Consider the following 21,419-nt stretch of genomic DNA (forward strand, 5'->3'; position numbering starts at 1 on the left):
CATCTCTAATAAAAAGAAAATAAATATAAAACTTTGATTTGCTGGACAACAGTTTAAACTATTACAATTAAAGCGGGACGCACTGAAACCACTTCTCTTATACCACATTATATGAATAATCGAAACTGAAACATTTTTTTAATAAACACCATATAGTACTGTTGGGTAAGATGGGACACTTTTAGCACAGATCTAAATATCCTCATCGTGTTTTAAACAATTAACGACGGTCCGTGGGAGTCGTAGAAATACGGTTTTATATTCTCTGAATGTTGTTTGTTTACTACCAAACGGGATGAGAAAATATGGAATTAAAAAAGCGTCCGATCCCCTTCTTACTTGTGGAAGGGAGTAGATTATATTCTTTGCCAAATATAAGCTATCGTCAGTTTTTTTTATAGTACTGCAAGAACAACAAATTTCGATAATTGAATCGGTCAAATTAAAAAATGTGTCGGCAATTGGCAAGTTGCAATAGAGAAAAGTCCCGCTCTTGATAAAAATGTCAGAATTAAATGGTGAATTTTTGCTAATTGTTCGCGGTTTAAAATCTAAACATTCGTTTCAAAGTCTATCAATATGTAGTGCTTTGATTTGAGTAGGCACGAGGTTTTAGTAATGCGGAAACGGTTGTTGCAAACAAAGACAACAAGAACAAAGGGAACTGTATGAAATCTATGTGCACACTTTAGGATATGAGTAATTTATCGGATGCTTTCGCGTGGTTGTGTACAAAGAACCTTAGCTATAGGCGGTACTGTACTGGAAAGAAGGGTCTCAAATCTTTATAAGGAAATACTTCAGGATCGTGAAAAGAAATACTATATGGTAGATAGTGTAATGAATGATCAGAAGTTAGTTTGTGACATATGCCGAAGAAATGTAGGAGTCTTCGCTTACTTCATGTTATACCGAAAGTAAATACCTGTATACCTCAGCAGAAGAGTTCTGAGTTGTGCCGATTTTTACGCGGCGCGTATTTATAACAACAATATATTTCAGTATAGTCAATTATTGGCAGATTGTATTGAGAATCAATTTTTATAGAACAATAAAATAGGTCGTTATCGTATGTGATAAACATTGAGACGACATGGGCTTTACTGAAACATATGTTCCAACGGAAGCGTTGATAAATTGAGAGCATACTTTTGTTGCAGTTTGAGAACAAAATGAAATAGGCTTTGTAAACAACTAAGAGCAGTTCAGCAACTCTACTGGTTCGTAATCAATATAGTAAGGTGAGGCAAGATGGAACACTATTCTAATTTCTCTTTCAATTAAGTAGTAAAAAAGAATAGCATTCAAAAAATTATAAAATCGTATCTTAACGACTTCAATAGACCATTGTTTAAAAAACGATCAGGATGTTTTAATATAATGTGTTAAAATATCTAATCTTACCCTATACGATACTCTCTATACAATCTTACTTAAAGTTTTGTATGTAATATACCGCAACTTTAGTTTGTCAGTTATACGGTAACCAAAGTCGCAGAAATATTAAACAAAGAAAAATACGGAAAATAATGACAAAACCACCAAACGCCAAATGTTAAAAGCGTATATGGAAAGCAGCGGCGGGACATAGTAATGTTGGGTAAGATGGAATATAATACTTTTAGCAGCTAAATCTTATATTTCCTAAATCGTATTTTGAACAATTTAGAACGCTCATTTTAGAGTCGCGAAGATACAGTTGTACAATTCTATAAATATTCTTTGTTTACCACCAGATGGAACGATGTAAGATTGTAAAAGAATGAAAACGTGTTTATATAACTCCAACCAACTATATAACACTAGTCTAATACTGTGCACCATATGCACTACCTTATGGTGCGTAGTCTGTTTTTTTAGTTCCTTAACAGAAAGCAATACGGAAGTATTCTACCATTTTAAACACGTCTCTATACGTTACATTAGAGATCACAGGGTTTTAACAAGCGCTCATTACCTACAATGATAGAAAAAGTGTGCTTAAATCTTCAAGTAAATTTGTATGTTGTTGCGATGGCTAAAACCAGCCTGCACTTTTAAATTAATGACGAATTAAAAAATATTAGGCATCGTATGGAGATGTTAAAATAAGATTGTTGATATTGCAGTGAACAACCATATAAAATACTTCCGTGTCAAACAAAGAAACTAATATTAAAAAAGAATCTTTTGTTATTCATACGCGAGCCTATCAAGACACACAGATAGTTGAACAAATGTCTATATTGACCATCGCTCTTATCAGTGCCATTTATATAGGAGTGGCCATTTCAAAAGACTCGGTATTAAAATTTCAATCAAACATTCAAAAAGGGCCAATAAAATCCATAACCCTTTTACTCAGTTATACGATTTATTTTATCACTGACATTCCATTGAGACAATAGTGATAAAATGGATAACATGGAACATATTTATTTCACTTTGTAAATACGTGCAGAAATATGCGGAAATTTGTGACAGTGAATAATGGTATTACTAACTTAGCCTGTTTTTGTTTACATTTGTTGAGTGTGTTACTTTTAAAACTGTCTCTGCAGTAGCGCATATTTTCGCAGTCCTAAAGTAGAAAATATTGTGCTATTGCTAAAATAGGTACACGGTAAGAAAGTTACTATCGTTAACTGAAAACAACTGTATATAGTAGGGTAGGAGCGTTGGGGGTGAAGATGAGGCACCTTTAGCACATATTAACCAAATACAGTAATCGTATTTTAAACAAATAATAACGCTCTTTCAGAGTCGTGAGGATATGGTTTTAAAATACTTTGAATGTTCTTTGTTTACTATGAGGTGTACCATCTTGCCGCACCCTACTATATAGAATGAACACCTAAATGTTTGCATGGTTAAAGTAAATTTGCATAGTAAACTGAACAGTTGTGCACTAAGTTTAGTTAAGGAAACGAAGTTAAGTTCTGTTTAGTAAGGTTGTAGCAATACCCCTCTATCTTATACGCAAAGATTACAAAAGACTATTAATTAGTCACTAGTGCGAAATATAGGAGTTCGGTGCTAACGGTATTCATCCTACCCCACAGTACAGCATATGTTCGTGTGAATGGTATTTATCAACAATAAAAATAAACCGAAATAATTTATAAATCTGGCCCAAACTGCCTAGACTTAGACTAGTGGTCATATATTTTATTGCGTGTTGTGTTTATGAGGGACGGCGTGCTGGTGAACAAAACACGGAAGAGATTGCTTACAAAAGGGGACCTTTCGTCCATTGTGGTTTGGTTCTGCGCAAACACCATTGTGTCGTAACAATTGACTCATCTAGGAGTTGAGGTGGTGAGGATTTTCGTTGGGTGTTCTGTTCGGTTATAAGTTTTGACAGTCTATTTGTACAGCTTCATACTTCGCGACGGTTAAGTTTAATTTAAATTTTACATTTCGACCTAGAAAAAGAGCACAGCTTTGAAACACCAACGTCAAGCCTAGAAAATACAGTTTAAAATCACCAGCGGAAACGGATAACGTTTGAAATTGTTTCGCGTTTGGTACGGTTCAGTTCGTTGCTTACTCAGACGCAACACGTGAAATTGTTAAGGCAGGGTGATTTGTTTGAGTAACTTGAATTTAGGTGAAAATTACACTTTTATGTAAAATAGTAATTGTTTATCGGTGTTTGATTACGTTATTTTCAAAACAAAGCATAACGTTTAGGTGACTCTTTTTCAATGTAATCAGAGCAGAACGCTGTAGTAACGGTACGGTGTTATTGTTCAGACTACAATACAGGGATTCTACAGCTTAAAGAAAGCACACAGTCTTAGCTATATTACTGGGTTGCATGAATAGGGCACATAGCCGTTACGTATATAATACGTATCAATAAGTTTGTATAGGCCTTTTTATCTATAAACTGTTCAAACAGTGCTACTTACTGTTCCCTACAACATAATGTAAAGTTTAGTATATTATTGTGGGGTAAGATGAGATAACACCTAAATTTCTAATTTACTGTTTTTGTTTTGAACATTTAACAACGCTCTTTTAGAATAGCTTGGTTGCGGTCATATTATTCTGTATAAAAATTCTTTGTTACCTACCAAATTGGAAAAGAAAGGGAGCAAAAATGGTATGGAAACATGTCTCATCTTGCCCTACACTACTATATTTATAATTATAGTATGGTGGGGGAAGATGGGACACCTTTGACACATAATAGCAAAATATTCTGATCATGTTTTAAACAATTAACAACAGTCTTTGGGAGTCGTAGGAATATGGTTTTATAATTCTGTAAACGTTTTTTGTTTACTACCAAATTGGACGGGAAAATAGAATGAAAAGGTGTCCCATCTTCCCCCACCCTACTATAACATGTAAAATGTGTTTTGCAGTTAAGATGTAAATTACCGCCTGGGTGAAACAAAAATAAGATGGTACATTTGCCGGCTTGTTTTAATAAAGCCCTAAACTTTGTTATTCGATGGTTCGACGTTTGGTTTATGTTTTACCTCTTCGTCTATCTTGCGAACTACCGGATATACTTCAGCAGTATAAAGCATTACCCTGATAATAAAACACCGTGGTGGAAGTGGCCTCAATATGATGATTGGTCGATTGATGGGCGTATGCCGAACTATGAAGAAAAAGCCACTAAAGATGACCGCTTGTACCCCATGGAAACAACAGCTCTGAGCAACAAAGCGAAATTAAAAGAAATTGTTGATCAGAAAGTGAGATTATATTATTATACGACTATGTTATATGTTAAGGGGTCTTAAATTAATGTTTGTTATAAGGTAAAACTGCCATATACCGTTTCGTTATTAACCAAATATAACGATCTATGGGAGCCGTGAGGATAAAGTTTTATAAAAAATCGTTGAAGGTTTGTTTACTACAAAATTGGAGGAGAAAATAGATTGAAAAGGCGTCCCATCTTCCCCACACCCTACTATACTTATACATGCATAGCAATTTGAGGTGAGATGGGATACAGTTAGAACCTAAATTATTTCTAGTCGTGTTTTAAATAATGTTTGTTTTGAAGAACCGTGAAGCTATACGGTTATATAGTAGGGTGGGGGAAGACGGAATACCTCTAAGACTTAATATCCGAATATTTTGATCATGTTTTAAAGAATTAGGTTTTGAACGCTTTAAATATTCTTTCTTTAGGGCGCGAAATGTGAATGAAAATTCCTCTCTTGCCGCATTATACAATGTAATTAAAGTTTTTTTTTAGTATATACGTACATTTAGTTTAATGAGGTATTTTGTAATTTTATAGCAGCATGCAAGAGAAGTCAATAAAAAATAGCGTTGCAGCAAATGTAATAAATTTGAATTATTCGTAATATTTTAGGTTTTGGAAAAGAAATTTATTCTGCTGGACGATCCGGCAATACAAGCGTTTATTGGGGGTAACGAATCGGGAATGTTTCTCGATACAGAAAAATGCGGGAATTGTGAAGTTAATTATAACACAAGCCGACGGAGCGAAGCAGCAGCAGTTGTTTATCATTTCAGTGGAATGCGGAAAAAACAGCCCATGCGACCGCGAAGGTTAGAATTTGTGTGCCATGTTCAGTATTTAGTAATCTGCCGGGTGCTTTGGCACAGTATGGTTATAGCGCGCCTATGGTCCAGAGGCTTCGGGTGCGAGGCTCGATGCTGATATCAGCAGTATTAGCGGTGTGTCTTTAGACAAGTAAAAATAAAAAGGAACGAAGATTTCTCTAATCCATTAACCCTACCGGGTTGTCTAAAGTGTCAGTCATATACATGAAAAAAATATTTAAAACACAATCACCCGTAAAGTTGCATACGTTAGTACTTCGTAAGCGGGAAAAGGTGTATGAAACAAAACATTCGTGGTATTATGACCATCGTTGCCCACCATGCGAGGGTAAATAAGCGTCATTTATTCATTAAAGACATTTAGCACTAAATATTACTTAATGACATCATTTAATTTGCAGTTCTACAAACCAACTTTATGTCTGGACGAACCAAGAATCGCCACAAACTATGTATAACAATGATATCGGTCATCTCAAATATTTCGACAAAGAATTTAACATGACTATGACGTACAGGTGAGAAAAAGTCAGTTTGTAATTATATTGACTAAGTAAATTGTTATGAACCTTTGGGAAAGAACTGTATATATTACGTTTTTATGTATCTTAACTATTATCACCTGATAACAGATCGTTACAGTTCGTTTTAAATCCGAAAAAACAATCCCCACACAGTTGCATTCATGGTAACTCGTAAGTTGGCACGAGGTGTAAAAAACAGAACACCCGTGCTGTTATAACGAATGTCGTTTTCCAGCTACGCGAGGAAAAGCAGGTTACAATTCTTCATTTATTGTTTAAATAATTTTCGACGCCGTGCCAGCTTACGAGTTATCAGGCTTGATTTACACTAACTATAAAGTACATGCTATAGTATTACGTTGACCTAATTATTTTCTTCCGCGCTTCTGCTTGGTTAGTCGTATATTTATATAAAAAAGAACGCACGTGCTGTAACGACTGTTGTTAGAACGAAAAGGTGACATTCGAACCACTTTCGTTTGACGATTCGTATTTTTCCAGTAATAACAAGATTTACTTTATTAATAAAAATGACTTATACAATGTGTACAGATTATAAATTGACATTAAATCTTACCTTTTTATGAATGGTTCCAATGCTCGTAATATCCTTTACATATTGCTCACAAATGGAACAGAAACGAATGCGAATTATCAACTATAAACTAAATGCAATATGATACTCACAAACCTGCTTTCAAAATACAAAACACTTAATCGTTTGTCAGGCTCCCTTTCAAAGGCAAAGTACTAAAGAAACAAAGCCCTGAAACAAATTGCAGAGCAACTTTGCGCTAATTTACAGCGGCGTAGAGCTTTTTATATTAAGCGACGATGCGTCACGTAATGGATCTGTTGGTAAACAGGTCATGTACACATACTGAAACAACGATTCAATGGAGAAGAATGTTAGAAAAATGTTATCCTATTTGTAGTAAATTGATATTTACAGAACTTAATAACCGTATTATCAAGATTTTAAAACAGCGTTGTTATTTGTTAAAAATATTGTATGCTAACGGTATCACAGTATTATACCAACTTATACACCACAAAAGATTAGTTACTAAACGTGTATGAAATATTACCAATGTATTTCATTTCCTACAGAAGAGACTCAGACGTTTACTTTCCGTATTCAACTTTATGGGAAGTTAACCAAGCTATACAGAAAAACCAACAACTTAAAAACGTTGATCTCTTGCTTGCAAGCAAAACGAAGTTAATTGCTTGGGCTGCCGGCAATTGCATGTACACAAAAGGTAGATTATGCACTTCAAAAATATAGGCTATACTGTAACTAATCTATAGTAGTGGGGGGGGAAAGATGGGACATCTTTTCGTCCTATTTCCATGTCCCATTTGGTTGTAAACAAAGAACATTCAAAGAATCAAAGAATCAACTGTATTCCTTTGTTTTCCATATACCGTGGATAATTATTTAAAACACGATCAGGATATTTTGATAATATGTACTGAAGATGTCCCATCTCCCCCCTTCTGACTATACAGTAAAATACAATCAGGAAATATGTATTTTGGGCCTTAAACCTATAAAATAATACCAACAGTGGCAGTTCGTTGACTAAGTTCTTTACAGGTGCTGGATTTCGATTACAAATGATGTTACAGCTGTTAGAAGCAGGACTTCCAGTTGAAATATTCGGCGGTTGTTTGGGGCATCGTTTGCCAGGCGGATGGACGGACCTTCCTGAAGTCTTATCGGAATATAAGTTTTATTTTTCGTTGGAGAATTCATATCATTGCAGGGACTATATGACGGAAAAGGTAAATAATCGTAAAATAAGTCTTCCCCCACGGTACTATATATATGTGTGCTTATGGTTATGATTATACTGTTGTTGCTACCAGGCATAACAAATAATGTTTACAGAATTGTATAACCATAGTCGTGCGAATCTCTAAGAGCGTTATAAATTGTCGAAACACGCTGAAGAACGACAAGATTTAGTTGCTATTGCTAACAGTATCCTACCTTACGGTTACCCCACCTTTAGCACATAATATCCAAATATCCTAATCGTGTTTTAAACAATTAACACCGATTTGTAGAAGTTGTGAGGAAACGGTTTTAAAATTCTGTGAATGTTTATGGTTTACTACAAAATAGGACGAGAAAATAGAATAATACAGTGTCCCATCTGACCCCACCCTATAATATGTTAATCTACCTATTCCGAACAAAGTAGTTGATGCACTACATTGGTACATGGTGCAGTAGTACAACATATTAACGTGTGCTATATTCTTATACTTTCCATAATCAAAACACTTCGGCACTACAAACAGATTTGGTGGAATGCACTTCGTTCAGGAGTAGTACCTGTAATCTGGGGCCCCCTTCGTTCAGATGTGGAAACACTTCTTCCTGCAGGGTCCTTTATATTTGTAGAAGACTACTCCTCACCCAAAGCATTGGTGAAGCATATTCTATACCTCGAACGACACACCAGCGAATATATTAAGTACTTTCAATGGAGAAACCAGCCGCCTCCAACTTTAAAGCGCAAAAGAGGCGACATATTAAATTATGACGTCACAGGATTTTGCCAGTTGTGCTATATGCTGCATCATGATGACGCGGTGGAAAAAGAAACCGGTAGACGGCCGACTAGAATAGTAAACTCGTTATTTGATTGGTGGTTTCTTGAAGAAACTAAAGAATGTCTAGCACCAAGGCGGTTCAGCGAAATTGTACATGCTATTGTTACTAAAATGTTGATACACAAGGAATATTATTATAAGTTCCTTACGTACCAAAGATTTTACACTGTGCTGTTTGTGTTGCTGTTATTCGTACTTGGCTGGCGAAGGTATAAAAAGTTTAAGCGTTCGTCTCCAAACCAGCATGTTGTATCACGTGATTTTAAACGCACTGTGTAAAGTTATGGCATTTGTAAACGCGCCTTTTTATATATATATTTTTTTTATGTGGCCTTGTAAAGCTTATATACGCGGCTAAATGTTCTCTATTACACGCATTACACATGGTAAAATATACCAAACCTCATTTCAGATTCTCATTATTTTAAACTTAACCGGGTGAAATGCGTGTCTAACATGCAGTAAAGCTCTTTTATACTTCGCTGCTAATATTGTGTGTGAGTGTGTTCTTGGGCAAGACGCTTAAATTTGCTCCAATTCAGTGGTCAATTTGGGTTGTCTAAGTTGTCAACCATAAAGAAAAACAATCACCTAAAAATGAAAGGTTTAAAAGTATTACCACATACGCTAAGCGTTCATAAGAACTAGGTTAACATAGATAGCATATAATGGCGACCATGTTTAATATAAACTTATTTAAAGCATCAAATATTTCATTAAAATATCTTTATTTTAGCAAATTTCGCATATAATGCAGTTTTTATTACTTCACGTATATCTGCAAAACAAGTAAAACCTAAATTATTTTGAAGGAGTTACTTCGTTAACTGCAATAGTGGAAATACAGATTCGGAGAAATGCTGCAACATGATAAAAGTACCGATGTAATTTTTCTAAAAGTTAAAAGTAGCGTACCTCATAACACGAACAAATATTTCATGTATTATGCTGACACGAAAAATTATCATGAACTTTAAACTGAAAACATCAGATTTCAATGTCCTGCAGTTACTGGACAATCCTTATTCTCGTTCCAATATAGCAAGTGATTCCCACGAGTCCATAAAGTCATCTTCGTCTTGTGTCATTTCTGATTCCTCCTCCCCCTCATCCGAGCTCCCGGACCCTTTTTTGCTCCGGGAGCGGAGTTCAGTTAGTGAGTCGGAGCAATCTGATCCGTTGGAGCCGGGTCCTCCATCTGAATCTTCTCCTTCTCCGAGAGCAGTTCTGATGAAGAAGTTTAATGTATATTATAACCAGTAGGTATTATGTGATAGTAGGGTGAGTGAAGATAGGCCAACTTTTTACTCTATTTTGTCGTCATTTTTGGTAGTAAACAACGACATTCAAAGAATTATAAAACTGTATCCTCACGACTCCAATAGACCGCTGTTAATAAATGTAGGGTGGGGGAATACGGGACACCTTTGGCACATAGCCTAATATCCCAATATCCTGATCAAAAATTATAATTGTTAAAAACAAAATCAGGAAATATGGTATTTAGGTGCTAATGGTATTCTTTCTTACCAAAGTGTACTATTTATATGATTTTATTCACCTCTTTCAATACGATAACTGAAGCCAATTAAAAAACGAAAGTAAAAGAATTGACACCAAAGCCGTTAAAAAACATGAATAAAAACTATAAAAAAAATCTATTAAAAAGCGTTGTTGTTGCCTTACTTGATATCAAACATGTTGTTTGCATCATCAAATAATTCTGCACTGTTCATACTGACTTCACCACCAGAATCGCTCCCAGAGTCTCCGCCATCCGAATCTCCATCCACACTTACCCCATCACCGTGTTCCACATATCCTTCTGCATGTAATGTGTAAAATATATTACTTTAACTAATTTCTGTGTAATGCATCAGGTAAACTTCATACAGGTTGTAAATTGATGGTTCTCACAATGTGCTAAAACACACACCCAATGTGTTTCTGCCTACACAGAATTTATGTTTCAACACATGATGTGTTTTATTAGTACACATATATACACAACAAACAATGTGTTCCTGTCTAACACACACTGTATGTATGTTGCTTCTGAAAGTTTATGGGTATTTATAAAACACACTATACACAACTGATGTAAACTGTCTTAATCACCAACACAGAAAGGCATGGCCACAACCAAACTAATACGTCCTCAATCCAACCACTAACACATTGCAAGGCGCATGGGATTTGACTTAAGCAGGCGGAATGCGGCGAGTAATCAGTAATTAACGAGCGGAAGACGGTTCGGGCAAAACAACATTCGACTTAAAGGTTCTAATACGGTTCATTAAACAATAGACCAAAGCATGCAGTTGTTAGTATATGTTTTCTTTCTCTTTTTCTCCTATTTTTATAGTAGTAAACAAAGAGTATATTAACATGATTATAAAACCGTATAGCCACGCGTCTCTAAAAGAGCGTTTTGAACTGATCAATACACCATGAGGAAATATGGGATTAGGTGCTAAGTATGTCTCATCTCACCTCACAGACAGTATACTATGGTACTATTATTATAAATTGTGCACCCGCTTGTGAACCAAGTATAACACGTTTTGGTAGAATGTGTCTTACACGATAAAATTAAAAGACTTCCACCGTACATTATAAAATGGGTATCAATTAAGATAATACAAAATATGCTACAATATATAGAATACCATACATTATACATTCACCTATTACTTTGTGCTTTGAAATAGTTAGAGTAATGGGAGTTGTAAAGTGATGCCCGGTTAAGCGCATAATAAGATAGCAGTCACATTAATATTTCATATGAACGTAACTCAGACATACAATTTGGCCGGGGCAACGGCCGTGTTAAGTAATTATTGAATAAATTTATAGGGATACGATACGGTATTAACATACCCCCTTCTTCTTCGCCGTCGTCGCCACTATCGTTTCCAGTATCTGAACCACCAGAACTCAAGGTATCGCTGTCTTTGCCATCAAAACAACGGAAACAGAGAAAAAGTGTCCCAAAGACTCTATATAGTAAATTTATCGTAAGGTAATGTGCGGGTAAAATGGATGCCGTAAGTAAATAATATATTATAATTCTTAACTATGCTTTTAAAAATTGACAAAGCTGTTTTGGAGTGCTAAGATACGGTTATATAGTAGAGTGGGGAGAGATGAGACACCTTTTTATTCTGTTTTCTCATCCCATTTGATAATAAACAAAAAACATTCAAAGAAATATAACACCGTAACCTCACGACTCCCATAGACCATTAATTGTTGATTTTACAAAAAAAAAGATCGGGATATTTGGCTTTTATGTGATAAAGGTGTCCCATCTTCCCCACTCTACTATAAATCTGTAAATGGTTTATCGTATACCAAATGGGACGAAAAAAACAGACTAAAAATATGTACTATTTTACCCCAACCATAACATACAGAAGTTAATTAAGTTTTTGCAAGTATTTAAATAGACGTAAACACCATACGTCCATAAAATAAAATGAATAACTGAAATTGAAATGGCCTCAATTAATTTTAGAAGTCTGAGCTACGAGAACAACTGATGCAATTGATTTATCGACACGATGTATAGACTAATCCAATTGTCCTTCACTCTACTCAGTGAATCTTTTTATAAATACAAGTCCGCGGATCGAAGTCAATTATTTTATCTATCTGATCCCAAATTCATATTGACAAACAGAGTTATGGATGATAACTTACTGCATAATAATCAACTTAAAGTTTAAAGTCGTTTCCTTTACGTTGAAATGGCTATTTAGTAATTTATAATAATATTTGATAATTTTAGAAATTACGCTAATTAATTTACACTATTTATTTAAAACAAATTGGCCTTAGTATATGCGACCAAATGTATTATAACCGTAACTGCGGGGTGTAAGCTGGGGAACCATTAGCACCTAAATCCTACGTTTTCTGTACTACCCTATATAACGTAGATGGGTGGGGGGAGATGGGACAACTTTTCATTCTTTTCCCTCGTCCCATTTGGTGGTAAATAAGGAACATTTAATAATTAAAACCGTATTCCCACCACTCCAATAGACCATTGTTTATTGTTTAAAACACGATCGGGATATTTAGATAATATACTAAAGGTACCCTGTCTTCCTTCACCCTACTATACAATACATCATGTTATAAAATGCTCACCCGGAGTAATTTGTGAAAGTTGTTCCAAAACTGCCAGTTTCAGTTCCATGCGAAACTGTAAACTTACGATTGGATCGTGAGATAGGTTGTTGTGTGGATGTGGGGCCTTTTAATCCTTTCATCTTCTGGTAATCTTTGAGCCTCCGAAGGTACTTGACACATTCTGGACAGTCACAGTCGCACATTTGAGCATTCCCAGGGATTTTAGGGAAAGCTGGGCTCACTAATGGAGTGAAACCCCCCGTACCGTACGGGTAATAGGAATATGCCTTTGAAGCTGAGTTTTGTGAATACTGGTCGTCGCCGCAACACCCACATATTCGAGCAAGGGCACTCATGTGACTGTCACAGTACGGCACTGGTGGTGGAGGTCGGTTGACGTTTTGGAAATGATGCCTTTTATCATATGTGTTTGTTACACCATATCCTCTTTCAGTCGTATGTCTTTCCACGGCGTAAGCGGTTTGATCTGTAACGTTGCCTGTTGGGGACCGAAAGTTCGTCGTCGCGTAGTCAGGCCTAACTGTAGTTACATCATTTCGAAAATGGTCAACTTGATTTCTATAAATGGCTCCATTACTGGTCGCTTGGTGGCGCTGAAACTCGCTGGTTGAACTTGACTTATCGCATATTGTTGTATAACGGGATGTCGTTGGGATTTGTGTGTGTGCATCAGTTTCAATAATCGAAAGATTTTGTGCAACTTTCGAACTTGGTGGACTGCTTGCTGCATGATTGACTGCTGGTTCACTGATTTGCGTTTTACAACATGGACAACAAGGCGCCGTCGTCTCGATGTCGGTTCTTACAGAATTCAAATCTCCTAAATATTGGTATAAAATGATAAGGCATATTGAATAATAAAGAGATGTAAAAATCAACTTGCTAATGAACCTACTTTGAAACGATAGTATTTTCTTAGTGTGTAGTTGAACACAATATAGCAGCGGTTTGGGTAAAACAGTGAATGTTTTATTTTTACTTTTATACGTCTATTTAAGTGGTATACGCTGGAAGTGTTATACAGAATCATATAGAACTGTTAACCGTAACTCTCGTCGACATTTGAGTAAAAAAAGTATCTATTTAATTCTAAAAAATAGTTACAGAGTCATATGTAACTGTTAACTGATGACTCTAAAACACGTCGACATTTGAATAAAAAATATCTATAATTCTAATACCACGGCCTACTTCATATTTATATATACCTGAGTTCTCCATTGCCACTGTCTTAACCTCCGTCACTGATGTCGTTATGTGATCTTCAGACTGCTGCAGTGTGTTTGAATTACAAGTGTTTGGATGGTCTTTCGGAGGAGTTAAAACCTGCTTTAATTCAGCTCCCTCAGATACAGTTTGAGCTGCTGTATTCGAACCCGTGTTCTGCTCAGCTTCAGGGGATTTTTCGCACCAAACGCCGCTGTCCGATTTCTTTATTTTCGATTTGTTCGCAACTTGTGACATTGCTGCCATTGCCGCGGCTATCTTAGCCACGTTGTTCCTCGCTCTCACAACTGCTTCAACGCCTTTTCTGTCGGACAGTTCCACACCAAACGATGAAGATTCAAACCACTCGGAAGACTGGGTCGAAGTTTTACTGCCTGGAATCGAAGCATCCAGAATGGAGGCAAAGCTGGAATCGTCAGGAGTTTGGGTCCAGCGTTTTAAGCGGAAAGATCGCTGTTCTGCTCTTTCTTTTTTTGAAGGTCTGCACCGACGTGTTGCGGGAATCACCCCGACATGAGAAACAGGCTCACTACTTGATTCGCTCTTCGCCCTGCGAAAAGTTCGAGCTCGCAGATTTTGAGCTCTGAAAAAATGTAAAACGGTTTATTAATTTTCATAGACGATATATGATTATATACATACACAAAAAATAGTATTCAGATATTAACATGCAAAAAATTGAGCAACCTGTTAAACTTTTTTTTTAACATGCAAAAATTGAGCAACCTGTTAAAAATTAAATATATATATATGGTACCTTAACTAATCTGCCTTTTTGTATGACACATGTCATATTGCTAAACATTAATAACCGTAACAACACAGCTTTATATTACATGACTCGACATATAGTTTACCTCGCGCCTATTTACATAAACCCATTATGTGAATATATAGTTGGGTGGGGGAAGATGGGACACATTTTACACATAATATCCAAATATCCTGATCGTGTTTTAAATCAATAACCCCAGTCTATGAGAGCCGTAAGGATGCGGTTTTATAATTCTTTAACTTTTTTTGTTTACTACCAAATGGGCCAAGAAAAGAGAGTGAAAAGCTGTAACATCTATCCCCACCCCGCTGTATGAAGAATAATATAAATATTACCTAAAACGGTCGGGCTTTAAAACGCAGACTTCATAATTTCACAGACAAAACATATGCATTTTTAATGATTTTTAATTAGTAGTTATAATATGTCCGGTGAATGATAGCGATCTAACATAAACAGCGCCTGTCTTTTACGGTATAAGTAAAACGATCTATACGCAAATTGCGAACAATTAAACGCAGCGATGGCCTTTGAAAATTGAACCACTCAACCACACATGCAGTTTTAATAACATGACTGACAGAAATATTTGAATTCTACGCTTGCAAACATTGTCCAACAAAGCTCCATACACCGATGTTGTGCTACCACAGGTTTAAGTCTCGATTTCAATTATTCATTAGTTGGCAAAAACACCCACGCGTAACCGTACATGTGCTAAAAGCTTTGCCAAGTTACAAGGTACTACAACAGCACTAACTAGCTGATGTACATGAAGGTCTTTATTAACTGAAGTGATATCACCTTACCAATTTCGCATAACATGCAAACGGGTCTACTCATTAAAACAAAGCTGAATTAAAAATTGATGCCTTGCATACCATAGCATAGGTTTAAGTATTAATGCTTTTTTATCGCTTTCACAGAAGAAAAACTCCATCTCAACTAAAAAGACGTTGCTATACTCTCACTCTGTTGTGCTATCAATTACTTTCGAAACGTGGTATTCGCTAAAAAGAGTTTCCATGTCTTTTCTGGAATCAAGACGTGCTGCGTATCTTACTCGGCCCTTTCTACACCGAGACGTTAAGCGATAGTGACGTAAGAAGGAAAAGATCGAAAAGTCCGAAGAAGGACAATTCCTAACGCGCGCTTTAAACCGAAGTGGAAAATAGCAGTGTTTCCATGTAAAAAATTAACATTTTACAATAATGCTCCAAAATGTATTAAAAAAATTAATAATAATACTCATAGGTTAATACACTGCGAAAAATGGAAACACTTTATTGCAAAATAGGTCTCGACCGTCACCTTAATCATAAGTGAGCTTATAATTAACATTAACTTAACTGGAAAATAAACTTAAACAAAGTTTTTTTTGTCTAAAACATTATCCCGGTTACGTGACCAAACAAAGTTGCTTTTGGTTCGGAAACACTTTTGGTAATCGATAAGGTTTGTAAATTAAATAGCAATCCAAGTTTATTGAATCAATTGATTTATGAAAGCTTCAAGTTGAAAAGCTTGCCCGGTAATGATAGGAATCCGATAATGTTCGATGGGCTTATGATATACATAAGTTAAAAACCATCACAACACCAGTTTACATTTGTTAGAATGCATTTGTTTTAACAGACGGATAGAGTTGTACTTTTAAACAAGATTTTCTTATTGAAATTAGTCGTAATGTTATTTTAGACGTTTACTACATTGCTGGCGCCGATATTATAGTATTACTAGAATTTAAATCGTACTACGAGGGCGACTAGAATATCATCGAGAACTACATGTTTGATAAAAAATGATATTTTAATTTTAAAAGCAATATTTTTTATAAATTTAAAGTTCAACAGATGTACAATAACATACCGTTGCAATTGTCGTTGTTCTTGTAAATTTCTCCAGCAAACTTCGTCGCTATTCTGTCGGAGAAAACGAGCCCGACGTTGGAATCTGACCAGCTTCAGATCGCCGTTTTCCGGCAGAGAAGTGGCGTCTGTCTCGATCTTAACAACCTGCATCGGTAAGCCTCTACCGGCGGCGAACTTGGAGTTATGACAAGCGTCGGAGCGGCTGACGGGCGCTTCTCTATTAGAGGGCCGAGCGTAGTGCGTCCTGGCTGGATTAACCGGGCACTTACAATTCCCATGGCGCCATTGACTCGCATGCATGGATATAGCACCCCGCGGGCGCAGGTTGTATACTTTTCCATTATGATGAAGAACGAAATTTGGCATTTTCGGAACAGGCTGCACTAACCGTTGCTCAACCCTATTTATATTTTGTTTGCCTCTTCTGATTCGTTCACATTGTTGTACAGCAGCGTGTCTTGGAATCCTGGCGTGCCCATGAACACAGTTATGGCTTGTCATCGTGTACCGCTTGTACTCGCCGATAAACAAAACGATAATACTTGCTGGCTAACGAATCGTCCAAAAAATGTCAGAAAATCTTAATCTGTCATGACTAAATCGCTTTCAAACACATGTATATCTCTCTTGTTAAAGCACAGTTTTAGATTCTAATTCTACACCAACACCTTGATATAAATAAAACAAAGCATACAAGTTAAAACTAAGGACGTGACTACCATTATGACAATACATTTCATTGACTTTGAAACTAATACAGCGTGGCCTATTTTCACCACACAATAGTTCACATGGCGACATGCGGAACAATTTTCTGTGCAATTAATCCAGCGACTTGTATATATATATATAATATAGCCAGATCCGATTTACAACTTAAATGACAGGGCCATTTCAATCCCATTTTGCCGCGGTAGAACGTACACTATATCTTACTTTAAACCTGATACACGGTGCGTCGTTAAAACTGATCTCCCATATAAATAAACTATGGCATAATATATAAGGAACATTAAAGGTGGACTGATTCACCAGTGGTGCCCCCTTTCTATGCGATTTCTATTAAAAATTAATGAAATCAGTATAAAAGTGGGTAGCGCTTAACGAGGAACATGAAGCGCAAGGTGAATTATATAACTCGGCCTTGTTCTACACCCTGAATCTCATACACCGGACGCAATTAACTTAAAGACAAAAGCGATCGAGTACAATACTTTCTAAGAGTAGTACAGTAGGGTGGGGGGAGATGGGACACTTTTTGAATTTGTTTTTCTGTCCCATTTAGTAGTAAACAAAGAACATTCAAAGAATTATAAAACCTTATCCTCACGGCTCCCATAGTCCGTTGTTAATTGTTCAAAACACGATCAGGATATTATGTGCTAAATGTGTCCCGTCTTCCCCCGATCTACTTATAAAGAATTTATCTTTGCGGGTGTGTTACTACACTTCTACGGTTTAAAATATTGGTATAGTAGCCTGGGGTAAGATGGGACACCTTCAGCAAATAATATTTAAATATCCCGATCATGTTTTAAACAGTAAATAACGGTCGATTGGAGTCATGAGGATACAGTTTTATATATTTTTTAAATTTCCTTTGTTTTCTACCAACTGCCACAAGAAAATAGAATGAAACTACTGTATATGCAGGTTCCGGGAATATGTTACCGTATACTACTGAAGTAAAGTTACTGTTCACTGTCAGAAGCACTACGACTAAATTTAGTTTTTACATCAACTTCGAATTACTGGTTCGCATTTGCTGTCAGATTTAATTTTTGCGCAGTCTTTCGCTCTGTATTTGTAAAACTTTTCGCTCTGTATTTGTATAATTTTTTAACGTATCTAGGTGTTATTACTAAAAACTCCTTGTTAAAACTCAACCTCAAACGCAAAATGTCGTATAAACGCATTGTAGTATCCGCGTCTCAGACAAACTAGATATATATATAACACAAACCCTGGATTTACATACTGCATATATAGGAAACAATCTATATTGGTTGACCTATGTGTTCATTCTCTTCTGCTGGCTATCAGGGCTAATGAGACAGCTCGGCAGAGAAACGCCGGTCAAAGGTAATATCACCCTGGACGTATAACGTCTGTTTCGTAAGCAACTTGTGGTAAAAATGTCGGAATAATTAAATTCCCAGACGTAGCTGGCAACCTGTTTCGTCCCAAGCGACGTGTAGATCTCGGCCGGCGTTTAAGTTCTTGTCATTTGTCGCGCAGTACACGCCGAATCGACTTGTAATCATGTCGAATCGACTTACGTTGGTGTCATTTGGATCAAAACACGTTTTAAACGGATATCAGTCACCTGTAATTTGACACCGGCTCATGTTTATTGAACGATGGGATGTGACACATATGTTTTGGTAGCATCGTTTGTGGAGTAACGAAAAATAAAGAAAGCGAAACCAACATGCATCAAGTATGGGTGCATATGCGATTATATATGTACGCGTGATATGCCAGAACACTGGCGTAAATCTCAGGTCCCTACTTGGCTGCCTTTTGGCGTACGACCCCACTCATACAGAATAAGATTCTTAACTGTTTTTTTACAACTGTGTTTTTTTACAATTGAATAATTAAAATTATTACTATAGTAGGATGGGGGAAGATGGGACACCTTTTCATACTATTTTCTCGTCCCGCATTGTAGTAAACACAAAGACATTCAAAGAAATATAAAACCGTATCCTCACGACTCTAATAGACCGTTATTATTTGTTTAAAACATGGTCGGGATATTTGGATATTATGTGCTAAAGGTGTCTCATCTTCTCCCACACCACTATATAACGACTAAATTTGAGAAGCAAAACTAACTACTAATTTTAAAGTATTAACTAAATATGTATCGTTTTACCTGCTGTACCCTTTGCTATACCTCATGCTTATCCTCGCAAACATCCAAAGTTAGAAATCCGCATTGTGACTATAACCCCTGATATAAAAACACCGCAGCAATGACTTAGCGATCAATACCAACATTGTAAATGCAATCATTACAATTAAACAATTGGTCAATCGACCAAAGTCAAATGTATATATTAAGGCGCTGTAAACCTATTCAATCAACTCTTACGACAATTGCCGCAATAAAACTGACTCCACGTCCGACACAACACAAAAATTGCTTAAAAAGCAGCGATTTCTAAAACATATTATTCCCCACTGCGGTACAGTCTAATGAATGTTAAAATAGTCCCATTGAAAAGCAATTACAAGGTGTGGATTTAATTTCACGCATTAGCTCCTCAAGCACCTATACACTTAAACTAAACTCGACTTAACGATTTTAAATTCTTCAAGGCAGATGTCCGTAATTCCAAACAATTACCTTTACACGAAGGGGAGGCTTGAGCATTAGAATTACTGTATATTGAAGCACCGAATTACCGAGTATTAAAGGGAAATACATTATTATTGTATAAGCCTTTAAAATGCTATTAATATAATACTGTGGGGTAAGATGGGATACCGTTATAGTATAGTAGGGTGGGGGAAAATGGGACACCTTTTTAATCTATTTTCTCCTCCAATTTGGCAGTCATAAACATTAAACGATTTTTTATAAAACTTTATCTTCACGGCTCCCACAGATCGTTGTTAATTGTTTAAAACACGATCAGGATATTTGGTTATTATGTGTGAAAGGTGTCCCATCTTCCCCCACCCTACTATACTAAAACCCATTATTTTCTGATTGCGTTTTAACAAATAAAAACACTCGTTTAGAATCGTAAAGTTACGGTTATGTAGTTTTGTAAATATTCTTTGTTTACTATACTATCGGACGAACAAATAGACCATGTTAACCCAAATTATAATATGCTAATAAGTACATATACGTCTGTTTATCGATTCAACAATTCAATATTTACCCTCTGTTTGTACTCACTTTAAATATTATAGTTATTTTTTCTAAAACTGTAATATATTCGGTGAATCTAACCCTGGTCTGCTGGTGCTTGTGGAGTAGTACGACTCCTGTGTAATGAAATACAGTTACAATCTGGTGTTACGAAAATTAAGATTGCTTTTGTCTGTTATACGTGTTTCGTGGCATCTGATCCCTGTTTTTCCAAGTATGCCTGTTGCATATTTTGTTATATAGTAGAGTGGGGAAAGGTGGGACACCCTTTCATTCTATTGCCTCGTCCCTTTTGATAGTAAACAAAAAATATTCAATAAATTATAAAAGCGTGTCGCCCCGACTCCCATAGACCGTTGTTACCTGCTGTTTAAAACACGATCAGGATATTCGGATATTACGTGCTATATATGTGTCCCATCTTTCCCACCCTACTCTATGTTTGTACTTATCGGTTACAACTGAAAACATATAAATTTGCATTTGATTGGACTCTACCGTCAATTCTTTCTATTACCATGCTGCTACGAACGCGTGTTTTTATAGCGGAGACACAGAAAATCTATACATACATAACAAACAAAAATACGCACTAATTTGGCCCTGCAGTAGTTGGCCCTTCGCCACATCAATCATTATATGGAAGCCAGTGACGTATGTCATGCTGTGGGATCTTGTTAGGCGCTCATTAAAATCAAACGGCAAGCAATATCGCTCAATTATTGGCATTCGTAAGCCCCGGGAATTGTGCGAGATCCCGCGGGGAAAAGAAGCGGCAAACCCGGCGCATCGACAGCGATTTGTCCAATATA

The 21,419-nt window shown here is 36.3% G+C and overlaps 2 protein-coding genes across 2 annotated transcripts; one reads left to right on the top strand and one right to left on the bottom strand.

Annotated features, from left to right (window-relative positions):
- The first annotated feature begins 1,065 nt into the window (after positions 1-1,065).
- LOC149735503 (4-galactosyl-N-acetylglucosaminide 3-alpha-L-fucosyltransferase FUT6-like) lies at positions 1,066-9,098 on the top strand. The gene is made up of 7 exons (XM_089877695.1): positions 1,066-1,241; positions 4,353-4,691; positions 5,324-5,523; positions 5,940-6,056; positions 7,173-7,324; positions 7,663-7,850; positions 8,373-9,098. Exons 2-7 carry the CDS (start codon positions 4,392-4,394, stop codon positions 8,964-8,966), a joined length of 1,551 nt encoding a protein of 516 aa, XP_089733821.1. The 5' UTR covers positions 1,066-1,241; positions 4,353-4,391; the 3' UTR covers positions 8,967-9,098.
- A 238-nt stretch (positions 9,099-9,336) lies between these two features.
- On the bottom strand, positions 9,337-19,251 carry LOC149735504 (uncharacterized). Its single transcript, XM_089877674.1, has 6 exons — positions 16,717-19,251; positions 14,054-14,655; positions 12,843-13,665; positions 11,568-11,686; positions 10,374-10,512; positions 9,337-9,914 (listed from the first exon to the last, which is right to left on the bottom strand). The coding sequence occupies exons 1-6, from the start codon at positions 17,217-17,219 to the stop codon at positions 9,710-9,712; spliced, it is 2,391 nt and encodes a 796-aa protein (XP_089733800.1). The 5' UTR covers positions 17,220-19,251; the 3' UTR covers positions 9,337-9,709.
- Between the last annotated feature and the right edge of the window lie 2,168 nt (positions 19,252-21,419).

Source organism: Ciona robusta, chromosome 5, assembly GCF_009617815.1.
Source record: "Ciona robusta chromosome 5, ASM961781v2".
Taxonomy (NCBI): Eukaryota; Metazoa; Chordata; class Ascidiacea; order Phlebobranchia; family Cionidae; genus Ciona; species Ciona robusta.